The 17,054-nt window shown below is 33.8% G+C and overlaps 1 protein-coding gene and 1 non-coding gene across 2 annotated transcripts; one reads left to right on the forward strand and one right to left on the reverse strand.

The window, feature by feature from the left end:
• The first annotated feature begins 911 nt into the window (after positions 1-911).
• LOC112510423 (blue copper protein-like) lies at positions 912-1,552 on the forward strand. The gene is made up of 2 exons (XM_025115832.1): positions 912-1,115; positions 1,203-1,552. The coding sequence occupies exons 1-2, from the start codon at positions 950-952 to the stop codon at positions 1,547-1,549; spliced, it is 513 nt and encodes a 170-aa protein (XP_024971600.1). The 5' UTR covers positions 912-949; the 3' UTR covers positions 1,550-1,552.
• A 5,699-nt stretch (positions 1,553-7,251) lies between these two features.
• On the reverse strand, positions 7,252-7,358 carry LOC112510682. The gene has a single exon (XR_003069043.1). It is a non-coding gene; the product is annotated as a small nucleolar RNA R71 (small nucleolar RNA).
• Between the last annotated feature and the right edge of the window lie 9,696 nt (positions 7,359-17,054).

The following is a 17,054-nucleotide window of genomic DNA, read 5'->3' on the forward strand; positions in this document are numbered from 1 at the left end:
AACAATGCTAGGTTTAGGATAAGGAAACAAGGGAAAAAGCAATTTGATATTTTATTTAGGGGTGTTTGAGATTGCTTATAAAAATAATTTATTGATTTATTATGGTGTGATACTGGTAATAATAAGCACTTTTAAGTGTTCGGATAAACAATTTATACCGGTGTCAAACCGGTGATAAGGAGTTTTTGTAGAAATTAAACTCTTCTAACTTATAATAAGTTGACTAAATGCTTTTGTAGAAAAACATAAGTTGTTTCAAATAAGCAACTATCAAAACTAGTATATAAGTATATAATTTATAAAAATATTCAAAAATACCCTTTTATCTATTTGCCTATTTGAATACATGACTCTTTTTTGCATCTAACATCTAGTTCAGGTGATAAAGAAATAGTAAATAGAAAATAAGTCACGAGTTTGATGTCAGACCTTTTGCTAGTCTCAGTCGTTGAATGAGTAAAAAAATATTTCTTCATATTGATGTCGTTAAAGGTTATGATCAGCTATTTCATCCAAACACATGCCTTTTTTAGACGGTTCAGATACATGACATTTAACCCGTTATTGTTCAAATTAAATTAATGAAACAAAAACCATAATGCTAAATATCTGTCGGCTTAATTCTTCTTTCATTTTTTCTTTCTATCAATTGAATTTATTATGGTTAACTTTAAGTTAATTAGACAAAAGTTTTAATCAATAACTTTTAACTCATCATATTAACCCTCCTTAACAATATTATGTTTTACGTGATTAATTTATCAGTTAACTTATTAGTCAACAACTAATTTTTAATTTTTAAATACCCACTAACTTATTAGTTAATCTGTGAAATATACCTTAATCTTCCACTTTTTAAGCCTTATAAAACCTGAAGTTTCCCATTTCCATTTAGCATAATCTCTCTCTCTCTCTCTCTCTCTCTAAACACACACTAAAAACACAGAGAATGACGATAAATGGTGTTGGGTTTGTGTTGTTGATAGTGTTATTGAGTTGTGGTATGCCATGTTTAGCCAAAGTTTATACAGTTGGAGACTCATCTGGTTGGTCACTGGGTGTTGATTATAAAACCTGGACTTCTGGCAAAACATTCCAAGTTGGAGATACCCTTTGTAAGATCATTACTAATTAACAACTTCTATTTATTATATATTATATATGATTAATATTTGTTTCTAATTTGTGTGTAATTGGGCTAGCCTTCAATTATGGAAGTACCCACTCGGTGGATGAAGTGAGCTCAGGCGACTATGGTACCTGCACTGCCGGAAATGCCATCGCATCCTATACTTCCGGCCCCACCACCATCGCTCTAAACACCACCGGAACTCATTACTTCATTTGCGGTGTGGCTGGCCATTGTAGCGGTGGCATGAAGGTCTCCGTTCCGGTCACCGCAGCCTCCTCAGCTCCATCTGGGACCGCCAAGCCTACACCTACCCCATCAACCAGCACCACCACTCCGGCCTCATCAGCAGCCTTTTCTCCGGCTGTGCCTCTTGTTTGCAGTTTGGTTCTATTCATATTTAATTTGGTTGTTTCTTGAGTTCTCTAGCCAGGATAGAGGCAGTGCCATCTCTCTCTCTCTCTCTCTCTCTCTCTCTCTCTATATATATATATATATATATATATTATTGCTTTCAAAATTTTCTTTACGTAATTGCATTGATCAGTAAATAATTTGATGTGTTTTAATTTGTTCCGACCGATCTTTTTAGTTGTTTTTCAAGTATATAAACAGAGATTGTCCATTCTCACTTTTGATGAGTATTTAAAATTAATGGATAAGTCATCAACCATTCGATGATCATTTAAAATTTTAGTGTGTCTTCAGAGCATACCAAAGAAAATCAACGCTTTCCAAAAATATATTTCGATTCCCAAATTACAAACTCACAAATACTTGCAATGATACACGATTCGTATCAAAATTGGTTTTTAACGAAATCAAAGAACTTATGATCCACTTTTTCTTGTGTCGTGGCAAAAAATCAAAGACGATCAACGCCGTTTAAACCATTCTCATATGACGTTTTTAAAACCACGCAACTATAGATTCGGAGTTATGGATGTATGTATATTTCTAATAAAAAATTATATTTTAAATGAACCCCTCCTTGTAAAATATGGTATTTCATAAACGTATTTAAGGACAATATGAAAATAAATTGAAGTTATTGATTTGGTACTTAAAAGAAAAAGGAGGGTGGGTAAAATTGATTTTCAAGAGGAAGACATGTGATTATTGATGTACGAAAATGTGAAAGATAAGAGTTGGTTGCTTGTCTTAATCAAGAAGATAGGGTTAAATTTTGCTACATATACTCCTTATTACCATATTTTACCTACCACTTTATTTTTGGCCTATATGTAAAAGACGTTCCAAATAAGGGACTAATCATGTTGTAATTAACTAAATTTTTTTTACAAGTTTGGGGTGTCTAAAACCCATAATACAACAAATATAGATTTATAAGATACTTAAGATGTTTAATTGTCATAATAAAATGTTTTATAGAAATTAAGTTTATATGAATGAATAATAAAACGACTTATCTGAAAGTGTTATAATATGTTTATAGGACGATTTTGGGCGTTCTATCAAGTTTTTTATAAGACATTTTTAAAGTAAAATGTCATATTAGCTATTTTATAAGATATAGTTTGAAAAAATGGTATATAAACACATGTGTATTATAAAAATGTGTTTATAATGCACTTCTTAGAATTGTTCAATAAAAATGTCATATTAGCTATTTTATAAGATAGAGTTTGAAAAAATGGTATATAAACACATGTGTATTATAAAAATGTGTTTATAATGCACTTCTTAGAATTGTTCAATAAAATAGCTAATATGGCATTTTATTTTAAAAATGTTCTAAAAACTTATTGAAACGTCCAAAAGTATCTTACAAAATGATAGTAACACTTTATGTTAGGACGATTTATTGTTTGGTCGTATAAAAAGTATCCGTAGGTAATTTGTCGATGATCAACGATGGATGGTCGAGGATCTGTAACACACCTAAAAAGTTTGAAAATAGCAATGAATTTAAATAACGGTAAAATACCGCAGGTTACTCAAAATATAAGTTCTACCCACATGAGGTACCAATGTTTACAAAACTATGAAGATCAAGATGAATATCAACGTAATATAAGTTCTACTGGTTCTAATCAGAACTAGATATAAGATGAGGTTACTACAACCACCAACGTTTGCTACCTATAAAAGAACGATGACACCTCGAAAAATACAAACTCAGTCTGTATCACTAGACAACACCTAAGCCAATCTCGCTAACCTTTTGGCTAGTCACTACTTGGAACTGTTATATATGGAAATAAGAAGAAGTGTTAGGTTTAATGTCTAGTTAATTTAAGCAGTTATGTATATAATATATATAAAATGAAATAAGAAGGAGGTATTTAAAATGAAATTTTCGACAGAAGTGCTATTACCAACTTCATTCCTCTGAAGGATCCCATTTTCTTTTATAAAATATCAAACAACTTATTCTGATACATAGGACACTCGCTTCCATTATATATGGTGGAACACAGAAGTTAGACACTCAACAACTTATTGGGTTTAGTGGCTACCATATTTTACCCCAAGTGGGTTGTAACCAAAGATCCCAATAATCCCTAACAAACTCGGTCTTTAGAGAAGGCACACCATTAAGTCGTAGTCTTCGTGTACTACACTATCGGGTAACAACACAAGACTCATAAAGACTCGGTGTTAGTCTCAACAATCAAATTTGTAAAATAATACAACTAGCATTTGATTAAACATTTAAAAGAAATTTTCTTATTTGCATTGTAATTTTCATATCCAATACACAACATTTATTGAATATGACACAAGTGTATTAACATCTGAACCTTACACAAGAAAGAAACTTATTAGCTCAAGGTTTCAGATCTTAGTCACTATCGGATCTATAACTTTAATAAATTGTGAGATGAATCTCAGATTTGATTATTCTCCATCCAGATGGAAGAATTCAATTGATCTATTAACATGGTCAATCAATCTTTATTTTAAAGAAATCACAAATTATTCTTAATTATTCTAGCATCAAATGTTCTGTTGTGTTTATATTTTTGTTGTATTAAAGTGGAGGGGCTGATTGTTTAAACATCTTATGGTATAAATAGTTTTCTAATATTCTAGTCTTAGGTTAAATGATTGATTAGTCAAAATGCCGGCCTTACTTTCACTTTCAATTTCTGTATTGCAATTCTCTCAATCAATACAAACATATTTCTCAAGATCTTGATTGCTACATTATTAATCATTCTTCTATTCATTAAATCTGGGAAATCAATTGATATCAGAGTAAAAGATAAACCATTTGAAGCTGTTTCAAAATCGAATTTTGAAGATGTCGACTGTGAGTTCTTGATTTTGAATTTTGATATCTTTTTACTCAATTCTTGTTAGTTATTCAAGAATTAAAGTTATTTGGCTTTGATTATCTACATACTCAAAATTGAAAGAGTTTGGATAACTTTTGAGTGGAAAATCGAAATCTGTAGTGAAATATTCAAGATTTTCATAGTTGCCGCATAATACCTATTCATAGTTATCGCATCAGTTATATGCGATAAGTCAAGTTTATCGCATTACAAGGACCCGAGAAGTTACTTTATCGCATTACAAGGACCCAAGAAGTTATTTTATCGCATTACAAGGACCCGACAACCAAGCTTCCTGGCATGCTCAAGACCCGACAACCTCAAGTGATCGTATCCGTTCAATGCGATAAGTTACTGTTCACGCTCTGTTGGATGTGACAAACTGTTGGGTGCGACAAGTTGTTGAGTGCGGAAATTTTTTTGGGTGCGATAAGAAGTTCAAGAAGGGTGCGACAAACTGTTTAATGCAATAAGGTGCGGCAAATTCATTAAGTTTGACGGCGATAAACTTGTGGATGCGATAAAGTGGTTTTTGAGTTTATTTTCTGAAATAGTTTGAAGAGTTGGTCTACAATGTTTTAACAATTTAGAATAATGTCTTCAAGAGAAGCTATGGCTATAGGTTCGGATACAAAACCACCATTTTTGTTCCGAGGTAGTTGATATGCATTGGTTATTGAAGACATAAAGCACCTATTTCTTTACTTTTATGTAGTTTATTTTCTTTCATCCCAACCTTGAGTCCGTTTTATTACATTATTTACCATTTGTTTATCCATGGAGCTAAATTAAGTGATTTACTTGTCTTTACACCATTAGAATGGCTAAATCTTTACTTGTATATTACTGTTTTGTGTTGCTGCATTTCTCAAGCATTGGCCTTTAGGATGCAGCTTTTTGGAAGAGCTTTGTGAATTCAGCTGTTGTATGAAGATAAGGACAATTTTTAGTGAACTCTTGTCCAAAGACTGATGACCTGCAAGAAGACTCTAGAAAAAGTATTTTGTGTACTTGATGTGATTATCCCTTTTTTACTTTTATACCTTTTTGTCTCCTTTTGAGGAATCTTATCTTTCCAAGGATTTTGTCTTTTCTTCCCCTATTTAGTATAAATAAGACCCCTTGAAACTCATCATATGCATCCTCTAATCAAATTCATATATGAAGTTACTTTCAATATTCAAGTTAGTTCTTGAATTTCTTTAAAAATTGTTCTTTAAGTTATATTGCTGCAACATTGATCTTGTCTTTACTTTATTTACTTTCTTTGTCATTTACTTTCCGCTCGCTACATTCAGTCATTTACTTTCCGTCATTTATATTTATGTCTTTACCTTCTGTTCTTTATATTCCTTGTCATTTACTTTCCATAGTGAGTAGCTAATTCCATTAGCTTAGGTGAGACACAAAGAGTGAGATTTTAAACCGAAGGAAAGTGCACGTTGTTTCGCAATAATAACGTTCCACTGTTTTATTCAAGTTTTATAAAAACCAAGGACACTTCTTGACAACTTGATCACTTTGAAAGTAAAATGCCATGGTCTTAGAAAGAGTGATTTTTAACAAAGAGATTTGTTTAACCATATATTTTGAGGATACCATTTTGTCACTCTCACTGGTCTTGACACCTCATAGATAAATGGGTTGAAAGCTATAATATAGTGCAATGGTGGAAGTCCGAGAGGAATACCCTCAAAATAAATGGTAGAAGTAGTTATGGCTGGCTGCTTGTTTTGCATTCCAATAGCATTTTCTGCTGGAATTTGTGTTTATGTCTCACCACAAGTCTTACACCCATGCTATCTTTATATATTATGTTATTCCAGTAGTGTTAACTCTGATCCAATTAAATTTTTCAATTTCATCATCTGAAATCATTTCTTTCATTAACCTTTTATTAGACTTTTACTAGAATCTCCGTGGACGATAACCAGTACTTTAACACTTTATTTCTTGAAAAAGACGATATTGGACCATATTGTATACTTGATTTGTGGTTACTTTTATAAGTCTAAGGGTTTGTAAAATAACCTACCAAGTTTTTGGCGCCTTTGCCGGGGATTGGCAAGCTAAAAAAATTTTAAGAGTAAAATAAAAGATTTGATTTTTCTAATTCATTTGTATAATTTGAAAGTGGTGTATGCCAAGGATACAAGACGAGGAGTTTCTCGAATTTGATCCTGATATTGAGATAACATTATGCTAAAAAAGGAGGGCACAAAGAGCATTTTTTGCTCTACTCCCTCCCAACATGTTGTTCCCCCACTTATTACAGATCCGCCACATTTGGAAAATCGACCACTTGGCTTTGCACAATACCACCATTTCAAAACATTCCACAAGGACCACCACACAATGATAATGATTTGGTTAATGATGAGACATAATCAGAAAATAATGATCAACCAAGAGTTCAAACTCCAAACATAATCAATCATGCAATTTCTAAAAATGGAAAAATCATGGACTATGTTATCCCTGATTTTGAGCAATTGAACTTCGTGATAGTTAGGCCACATATAACAACCCTTCATTTCGAGCTTAAATCGATCATTATCCATATGTTGCAAACAAATGGACAATTTGTTGGATTACCATTGGAAGATCCTCACTCACATCTAAAGTCTTTCATAGAAATTACTGATGTTTTCTTGATCCCAAGAGTGTCTATCGACGCTCTAAGACTCACTTTATTTCCATTTTCTTTTTGGGAAAGGGCAAAGTCATGGTTTGATTCATTACCACAAGGTTCTGTGCCATCATGGAGTAATATGACTGAATTTTTTTTTACTAAAATATGTTCCACCCACCAAGAACGCTAAGTCCAAAAATGAAGTCTGTCTTTTTAAACAATTGAACGATGAAGTTATTCCTGATGCATAGGAGAGGTTCAAAGAGCTGTTAAGAAAATGACCTCACCATGACATACCTTACTGTATTCAGCTTGAGACATTCTACAATGGGTTAACTCCCATGGTTAAAGATGCTCTATTTGACTGCAGGTGGCGCCTTTATAGCTCGCACATATAATAAAGGGTATGAAATTCTTGAAAAGATCTCAACAAACAGTGGACATTGGGCTGGTCCACATGCCCAACCACAAAAGAAGACTGTCATAATTCATGATGTAGACGCATACGCTGCATTAACAGCATAACTCACTTCCATGGTCAACACGCTTAGAAACTTAACTTCTAACCAAGAAGTGCAGCAAACTGCTACTACACATGTTTCAACAGTTCTCTCAGTACAGTGTGTTTGTTGTGGGGGAGAACATTCTTATGAACGTTATCCTCATAATTTTGAATCTGTCAACTATGTTCATAATAGATCTAATCCCTATTCCAACACATACAATGTTAGTTGAAGACAACATCCAAATTTTTCTTGGAATAGTCCAAGTGTGAATCCACCCATTGGTAAACAGCAAGGAACCTCAAATTTTCAACCACAACACCATGCAAGCTACTCAAACTCTCAAAATTATCACCAAAGTTTTCAAACTGTTCAACCATCTTTTTAAAAAAAAAACCACCTCCATAAACTGAATCATCATCCTCCTTGGAGACTATGATGAAAAGGTGCATAAACCAAACCCAAACACTCATTAATCAGCAGAGTGCTGCTATTAGAAATCTGGAAACCCAAGTCAGTCAACTTGCACTAAATCAGACCAATAGAGCCCTTGTTACCTTGCCTAGTAACACAGAAGTCCCTAGAGATTCAGGAAAGGAACATGTGAAGGTAGTGGCCTTTAAAAGTGGGAAGGAATTAACTAAGACAGTACAAAAAGATCATGAACCAATTTTGTCAAAAACTGATGCTACAACATTTTCCCCTGTTAAGAAGAAACCAGCCTAACCTTTAGAAAAAAAACATCTGAGGGCACCACTTCTGTCTCCCCAATATCCCATTTATTGTTTCCTGAAAATGCCATTAGAAAAAAAATCAGAAGGAAGTTAGGTTATAGATACCCCTAAGACTGATGTTGAAATCCCATTTGTGCCATAAAAGTGTACAACAAAAACCCAAGGCATACAAGATGCATCTTGCTCAACACATTCAAGCAAAACTACGATAAAACCAGTTCCTCCTTATATACCTTACCCCCAAAGGTTAAAGAATCAGGAGAAAGAGATGCACTTTAAGAAATTCTTGGATGTGTTCAAAGAGTTGCACATTAACATACTCCTGGTTGAGGCAATTGAGCAAATGCCTAGTTATGCTAAGTTCCTCAAATACATCCTAAGTAAGAAGAAAAAGTTAAATGAATATGAAATTGTAGCTCTTACTGAAAGATGTAGTGCAATTTTGACCAATAGCATACCTCCTAAGCTTAAAGATCTAGGGAGTTTCACTATTCCTTATTTAATAGGTGGGAAGGAGACTGGAAAAGCTTTGTGTGACTTAGGTGCAAGTATCAACCTTATGTCTTTATTTGTTTTCAACACCTTAGGCGTAGGTGAGGCTAGACCCACCACTGTTACACTTCAATTGGCCAACAACTCCATTGCATACCCTAAGGGAAAGATTGAGGATGTTTTAGTAAGTTGATAAGTTTATATTTCTGGCAAGTTTTATCATTTTAGACTTTAAGGATGATAAGAAAATTTCTATCATATTAGGGAGACCATTCCTAGCCACCAAAAGAACTTTGATAAATGTCCAGAAAGGAGAGTTGACTATGAACATTTATTGTCTTCAATTCTTTGAAATATCCTTACTATTTGGAAGATTGTTCAAAGATTAGTGAAATCGAATCAATGTGTCATGAGGAAGGAGTCCAGGAAGCCTTTAAGTTGAAAAGAAAATAGTGATGAGGTAATAGAGGAAGAGATTATTGAGGAATTAATGTCAATAAGGAATGATGTTGTCCTAGTAGATGTTGCAGCATTTGAGCTGCTGGAAAATAATGAGCAAAAAGACTTCACCCATCTATCATATCACCATTTAACTTGGAGTTGAAGCAACTTCTACCTTATTTGAAGTATGCTTTTCTAGGAGAAGAAGAAAAATTTTCTGTCAACATCTCATCTACCCTAGATTTGCATCAAGAAAAGAAATTAGTGGATATGTTGAAGTTGCACACAAAAGCCTTAAGATGGACCACTGCTGACCTTGAAGGGATTAGTCCCTCTATTTGTCAACATAAGATCTTCTTAGAAGATAAGAACTTCACATCCATAGAGTCACAAATAAGGTTTAATCCTGTCATGAAAGAGGTAGTGAAGAAGGAAATTTTAAAATGGTTAGATGTAACAATTATCTTTTCGATAACTAGTAGTTCTTGGGTTAGTCTAGTCCAATGTGTTCCAAAGAAGGGGGGATTTGCAGTCATCACCAATGCTAAAAATGAACTCATCCTCACTAGAGTAGTATCCGAATGGAGAATATGCATGGACTACTGTAGGCTAAACAAGGCTACCCGAAAGGACCACTTTCCACTATCTTTCATTGATCAAATGTTGGATAGGTTAATCAGAAAAGAATATTACTGTTTCTTGGATGGATACTCATTTCATGGTTAAAGAAGAGATTGTTTTGGGACATTTGATTTCTAAAAGAGGAGTTGAGGTAGACAAAGAAGATTTTGAAGTTATTGAAAAACTACCTGAACCAACCATTATTAAAGGAATAAGAAGCTTTCTTGGTCATACTGGGCTTTACAGAAGGTTTATCAAAGACTTTTCAAAAATCACAAAACCATTATGTTTACTTTTGTAGCATGACCAAAATTTCTATTTTAATGAAGAATGTAGATATGCATTCAACACTTTAAAGAAAGCTTTGGTGACTGCACCAATGGTTGTTTCTCCTAACTAGAACAAACCTTTTGAAATCATGTGTGATGCTAGTGACTAGGCTGTAGGTGTTGTCTTAGGTCAAAGAAAAGAGAGGTTTTCATTCAATTTATTATGCAAGCAAGACTTTGAATGAAGCACAAATCAACTACACAACAACTGAAAAAGTGATTGTGCATGCAGACCATGTTGCCATCAAGTAGTTGATCTCAAAAAAGGATGCTAAACCTAGGTTGATAAGATGTGTTTTATTGATGCAAGAGTTTGACCTAGAGATAGTGGATAGAAAAGGAGTAGACAACCAAGTGACAGACCATTTATCTAGGTTAGAAAAGCCTAAGATATGAGAAGGATATATTGTTGAGACCTTCCCTAATGAAATAATCCTGATAATAAAACAACCAAAGACACCACGATTTGCAGATATAGCAAATTTCTTGGCTTGTGGCAGAAAACCTTCTAATTATACAGGCCATATGCTTAAGAAATTTTTCCATGATGCTAAATATTATTTATGGGATGATCCTTTTCTGTTTAAGCTTGGTGCAGATCAGATTTTAAGAAGGTGCATCACAGAATATGAAGTGGCAGCAATCCTACAGCATAGCCACTAAGAACCATATGAACGACACTTTGGAGGACAAAGAACTGCAGCCAAGGTCCTGCAATCTGGTTTTTATTGGCCAACTCTTTTCAAAGATGCCCACATATTCGCACAAAGGTATAATGAGTGTCAAAGAAGTGGTTCCATTTCCAAAATGAATGAAATGCCACTAAATGGGATATTGAAAGTAGAGTTATTTGATATCTGGGGAATAGACTTCATGGGTTCTTTTTCTCCATCAAACAAATACCAATACATCCTAGTTGCTGTTAATTATGTCTCAAAATGGATGGAGGTTGTGGCATGTGTTTCAAATGATGCCAAAATTGTGGTTAAGTTCCTCCAAAAACAAATTTTTACATGGCCTGGTACCCCAGGCACTAATTAGTGATGAGGGTATCCACTTTGTGAACATGTGTTTCAAATGAAGAAAGGCAAGCATGTCTCACCCTCTAAGAGATCAAAATTCATGGCCAAACCACCCATACCCAGAAAATCATCAAGGAATACATAGACTGTTGTTGTAGCATCCCAACAGCACCTTAGTGCCAGTTCAAGACAAAGACAACCCTTCCTAGCAAAGGGTTTGACTTAAGGAGCATTTCTGAATTCCCCTTCATCAAGGAGGTAATTGACTCTCGTGGTTGTCATATTTTCTGCAAGGTAAAAACTTCTTACAACTTAATTCTAGTAAGAGAGTTTTATGCTGAGAACTTTGTAAGTACTTTCTGCATGCTCAAAGTTCGGGGAGTTAAGGTGTTTATCTCTGATGAGGCTATTAACACTATGTTAGGCCTACCCATCCACACCAATTTTTAATATGAGATTATGTCCCACACATCTTCTGAAGTAAAGATCAATAAAATTTGTGAGTTCCTTGCTAATCTTGGAACCACATGGGAGCATCATGCTAATTTCATGCTCAGAACCTTCAAAGCCTCAAACTTGACCCCCAATGCCAATATACGGGTCAATTTTATTGGGCATTCTATACACCCCGCAATTTATGTTAGTTCTATAAATGTGGAGACTATGATCCTCTTATATTGTATCATGAAATGGAAAACCATCAATGTAAGAGATGTGGTCCGTAAGGCTATTGTGTATTGTGCCAACAGATCTTAGGGCAAACTTTCCCTGGGCTGATTAACAGAATATTGTTGCATGTTGGAATCCCATCTTATCATGATGATTTAGTGGTGAAAGAAGGTGAGGAGATGTCCACCATTGACATGAAAGTTGTCTGGAGGCTTAGAGATAGAAAAGACAAAAGGGTGGGTTCTGTTGAATTGATGAGCAAGGTCCAATATATGCTAACTTAGAACAACAATCTTCGTGGACAATTTGATGATGCAAAGAAATGAAGTGTTCAACAAGCTTCAGTCCCAAAGGGCAGACTTGGCTAAACAGCTGAAGGAAGAGCAGAAGAAAGCAAGAGGTGATTTGAAGCAGATCAAGGAAAAGCTAGAGGCTGATTTCAACATGAAGGTGAAAACTTTGGGAAAGAAGTTGAAGACAGAAAACAAGAGGCTAGTTGAGGAAAACATGAAATTGAAGGAGGGGGTCCAAAAGAATGATGTTGCAGCACCAGGCACCACATCTGCAACACAGGCTATACAGCCTACTCCTTTAGAGTAGGACATGTTTAAATCATTTTTCTTTAATCTCTATTTTTTTAATTCTTAAGTTTGGGATAACTTTACATGTTTAGATTAATTTGATTTACAAGATTGCATGTTCAATGATTGTTGCCTTTGATTTTATAGCCCAAATAATTCTAAGGTTTTGACTATTCACCTAGTAGTTATGTTATTGCTAGAATTAGAAACACTCTTTTTGGGACACAACTTGACTCACATACTACATACATGAGTGGAATGATATAGGCCTTTCTTCTTTTCTCACAAATAACCACTTGTACCTTCTACATACGCTACATACAATATAGCCAATGAGGCATTATCAAAATCCAAGTTTGGGGCATGGTTATCTACTAAGGCCAAAACATCACAATAAAAGAGCATAGATGTAAGAATATGCCTTACTTGGATATGGTTTGAAGCACTAAAAATGCCCTATAGGGGCAAAGTGCATGCTTTCAACAAAAAGAGCACAAAGATTGCCAAATTTTTTTAAAAATTCAATGTTGAATCACAAGAAAAAAGCTAGGTGAGAAAGCCAAATAGAGTAACCCTATAAAAGCTCTATTGATCCTAAATGAGGTGTGTTGAGTTTGACAAAGAAAATATTGGTGCTAGCATATGGTTCATACATATAATTAGGCTATGAATGGTTTACTAAGTATTTATGAAAGGGTATGAAGTTCATGATCGTATGCTTTGCAATATGTGTGCACTTAATACCATAATTTTCTATCACTATTTTTTCAAATTAAGTTTGGGGTGTGATATGCATTGATTGTTCAACGCATAAAGCACCTATTTCTTTACTTTTAGGTAGTTTATTTTCTTTTATACCAACCTTGAGTCCGTTTATTACATTATTTTCCATTTGTTTATCCATGGAACTAAATTAAATGATTTACTTGTCTTTATACCATTAGGATGGCTAAATCTTTACTTGTATGCTTACTGTTCTGAGTTACAACATTCCTTCAGCATTGGTCTTTATGATGCGGCTTTTTGGAAGAGCTATGTTAATTCAGCTGTTGTATGAAGATAAGGACAAATTTTTGGTGAACTCTTGGCTAAAGACTGATGATCTGCAAGAAGACTCTAAAAAATTACTTTGTGTACTTGATGTGATTATCCCATTTTACTTTTATACATTTTTGTCTCCTTTTGAGGAACTTTGTCTTCCCAATGATTTTGTCTTTTTCCCCCATTTTAGTATATATAGTACCTCTTAGAACTCATTTAATGCATCCCCTAGTTAGATTCATATCTAAAGTTACTTTCAATATTCAAGTAGTACTTCAATTTCTTTAAAAATTATTCTTTAAGTTATATTGCTGCAGTATTGATTTTGTCTTTACTTTATTTACTTTCCTTGTCATTTACTTTCCGCTTGTTACATTCAGTCATTTACTTTTCGCTTGTTACATTCAGTCATTTACTTTCCATCATTTATATTTATGTCTTTATTCTCTGTTCTTTATATTCCTTGTCATTTTCTTTTCGTAATGAGTAGCTAATTCCATTAGTTTGGGTGTGAGATAAAGGGTGAGATTTTAAACCAAATGAAAGTGGACGTTGTTTCTCAATAACAACGTTCCACTATTTCATTCAAGTTCCATAAAAACCAATGACACTTCTTGACAAGTTGATCACTTTGAAAGTGTTAAAGTGTCATAGTCTTAGAGATGAGCCATTAAATGCACGCCAACTTGAATGATATGAGAGGTAGACTTGAGAAAGTTGCCGACAAGGAGACTAGTAATTTATATCTTTCAAACTAATTAATTCTCGACGACTTGGTCACTTGTTAAAGTGTTAAAGTGCGATAGATTCAGAGATGAGCTACCTAGAACACACACCAACTTGAATGATATGGAAACGACTCGAGAGTGATTTTTAACAAAGAGATTTGTTTATCCATATATTTTGAGGACATCATTTCCTCACTATCCCTGGTCCTGATACCTCATAAAGATATGGGTTGAAAGATATAATATAGTACAATGATGGAAGTCCAAGAGGAATACCCTCAAAATAGATGGCGGAACAAGTTATATACAACATTGTCTGCTGGAATTTGTGTTTACGTCTCACCACAAGTCTTACACCCATGTTACCTTTATATATTCTATTATTCCAGTAGTTTTAACTCAGATCCAATTAAAGTCTTCAATTTCATCAACTGAAATCATTTATTTCATTGAACTTTTATTAGACTTTCACTACAATCTCTGTGGACGAAAATTGATACTTTACCACTTTATTTCTTGAAAAATACGATATTGGACCATATTGTATACTTGCTTTGTGGTTCCTTTTGTAAGTCTAAGGGTTTGTAAAATAACCTACCATTGGTTATCATTAGTGGGAAGATAGGTTCCTAGATTTCATAGACAAACAAAAATTGGGTGCTCAAATAAGAGAATCTTTAAAGGAAGGACCAAAAAACTTTGTGGATACTATACCTGCTTCACCTGATGTTAATCCTCGAATATTGGTACAACAACAAGTACCAAGAGAGTATGTTTCAATGAGTAAAATTGAGAAGGCACGCGTTGATGCTGATCGGATGATTAGATCATATATTCTACAAAGTTTACCAAATGAAATATATACCAGTATTCATAGTCACAAACAAAGTGATAAACCATGTGGGATCAGATCGAAAAGCAAATGATGGGTAGCAGTGTTGGTGCACAGATCAAGGTGATAAATTGCATCAAAAGCTATGAGAACTTTAAAGCCAAAGAAGGAGAGATGGTAGAGTCTGTCTATGAGAGGTTTTGCAATTTATTGAACGAGTTGAGAAAGAATGGGATACAGAAGTCTTTAATTGAGAATAACGTGAAGTTTCTGAGTGATCTGCAGCCTGAATGGAAGAGATTTGTATTTCATATTATTCGGAAAAAATCATTTTCAGAATTGGATATTCATGTCATATATGAAACACTTCTACAGACTGAGGAAGAAGTTTTGGAGTTGATAGAAGGAAAGAAGAAAGCAAAAGAATCGTTAGTGGATCCTTTAACTCTAGTTGCTGATAAAAGTCGGAAATATTCTCATCGAAGTTCGAGGTTGGAAAGGGAAGTGAATGAAGATTCTGAAACTGAAAAGGTAGATAATGGTTCAGACTCAAAGTTGAATGCCATCAAACAGGCAATTATTCTTTTGACAAAGGCTTTGCAAAAGAAGTTCTACAAGAAGTCATCTTCTAACAAGCTGAGGAGTTCTTCCTGTTCTAAGAAGCCATAGTACAAGAAGAATGTTGGAAGCTTTTAGTAAAGGATTCAAGATATTAGAAGAATAAATGCTCTTGGTTAAAAGGAGGTTGGAAAGGCACTGATGGCAGAAGATGATCATTGGCTACAATTATCTGGAACTGATGACGAAGATGACGAAGATGATGCTGATGCGCATATTTGCTTCATGGAAAATGATTTTGATGGTCAAAATGCAGCTGATGATGATACTGGTTCATGCAATTTTGATTCTTCTGAGGTAAATTCTATCTCCATCTTTGAAGAAAAATTAATTGAGCTAAAGATCAAAATTTCTGATTTTGAAGGAAAACTTTAAAAAGAAAAAAAAATGAGTGTTTCTCTGGAAGCAAAGTTCAAAAAGAATCATGAGCTAATTGTTAGTCTCTCTTGTGAAAAATCTCAAAATTTACACCTTATAAAATCTTTGAAGGATGAAAAAGAAGTGTATTTGAAAGAACAAGAAAATTTTCAAAAAAACCTTCAATGAGCAAATATATGATTTATCAAAGAAGCTGATTTTTTCGAAGAGAGGGACAAATGAGTATGTTTTGATATATGAAAAGGTTTTTAATGAGAAAACAAATTTGATTTCTAAACTTCAGAATCTTGAAAAAAAAAACTATGAAAAAAGGTCAAACTAATCAAAAAAAAAACTTGATGAATAAACCAAAGAAGTTTATGTATTATCAACCAAAGCAGGCTTGGGATTTGAAAACCCAAGTTACTTAAAAAGGTTTTTTCTCAAATTCCTACTTTGTATAGTTACTTGTATATGAAATTGGATCCTAAATACAAAATGAATTTTACTAAATCATCTGCTAAAGTTGAGGCAAAAGAAGATTTCTACAAAAAAAAAAAAAAAACTTGATAAAATGCAACTTCCATTTGTGTATGCTAAAGCAATGACCGTTATCCTTATGTAAGGCAACCTTTGTCTGATGATTATTTTAGAAGCTACACAGAGGAATAACTCTCTCAAAATAATATGGAACATACTGAAGAAAAGACAACCTTTGTCAAATGATTATTATGTTCCACCTTTTCTTGAAGAAAAGATTTCGGACATTATAAAAGTTTTTGAAGAAGAACATAATCAACTCTTGTCAAAAATTAAAGATCTTAAACTTTCTATTTCAAATGCTTCAAAATGTAATCAAGTTTAAGATCCTGAAAATGTTTCTTCTACTGATTCTGATATTTCTTGTAAAACTTTTATGGGAAATGTTTTTCAAAAGTCTGATTTTGAAATGCACTACTTCAAAATCTTCAAATGATAAAGTGGAAACTTTTGAAGAAATTGATTTTTCTTCTTGCATGAATT

Source organism: Cynara cardunculus (genome assembly GCF_001531365.2).
Source record: "Cynara cardunculus var. scolymus isolate 2C chromosome LG 3, CcrdV1, whole genome shotgun sequence".
NCBI lineage: Eukaryota > Viridiplantae > Streptophyta > Magnoliopsida > Asterales > Asteraceae > Cynara > Cynara cardunculus.

What these genes read in the sequence shown, in the direction of transcription:
- LOC112510423 (XM_025115832.1), top strand. Translation starts at nt 950, where the DNA reads ATGACGATAAATGGTGTTGGGTTTGTGTTGTTGATAGTGTTATTGAGT. An exon ending in CCAAGTTGGAGATACCCTTT is followed by an intron (nt 1,116 to 1,202) that starts GTAAGATCATTA and finishes TAATTGGGCTAG; the next exon opens with CCTTCAATTATGGAAGTACC.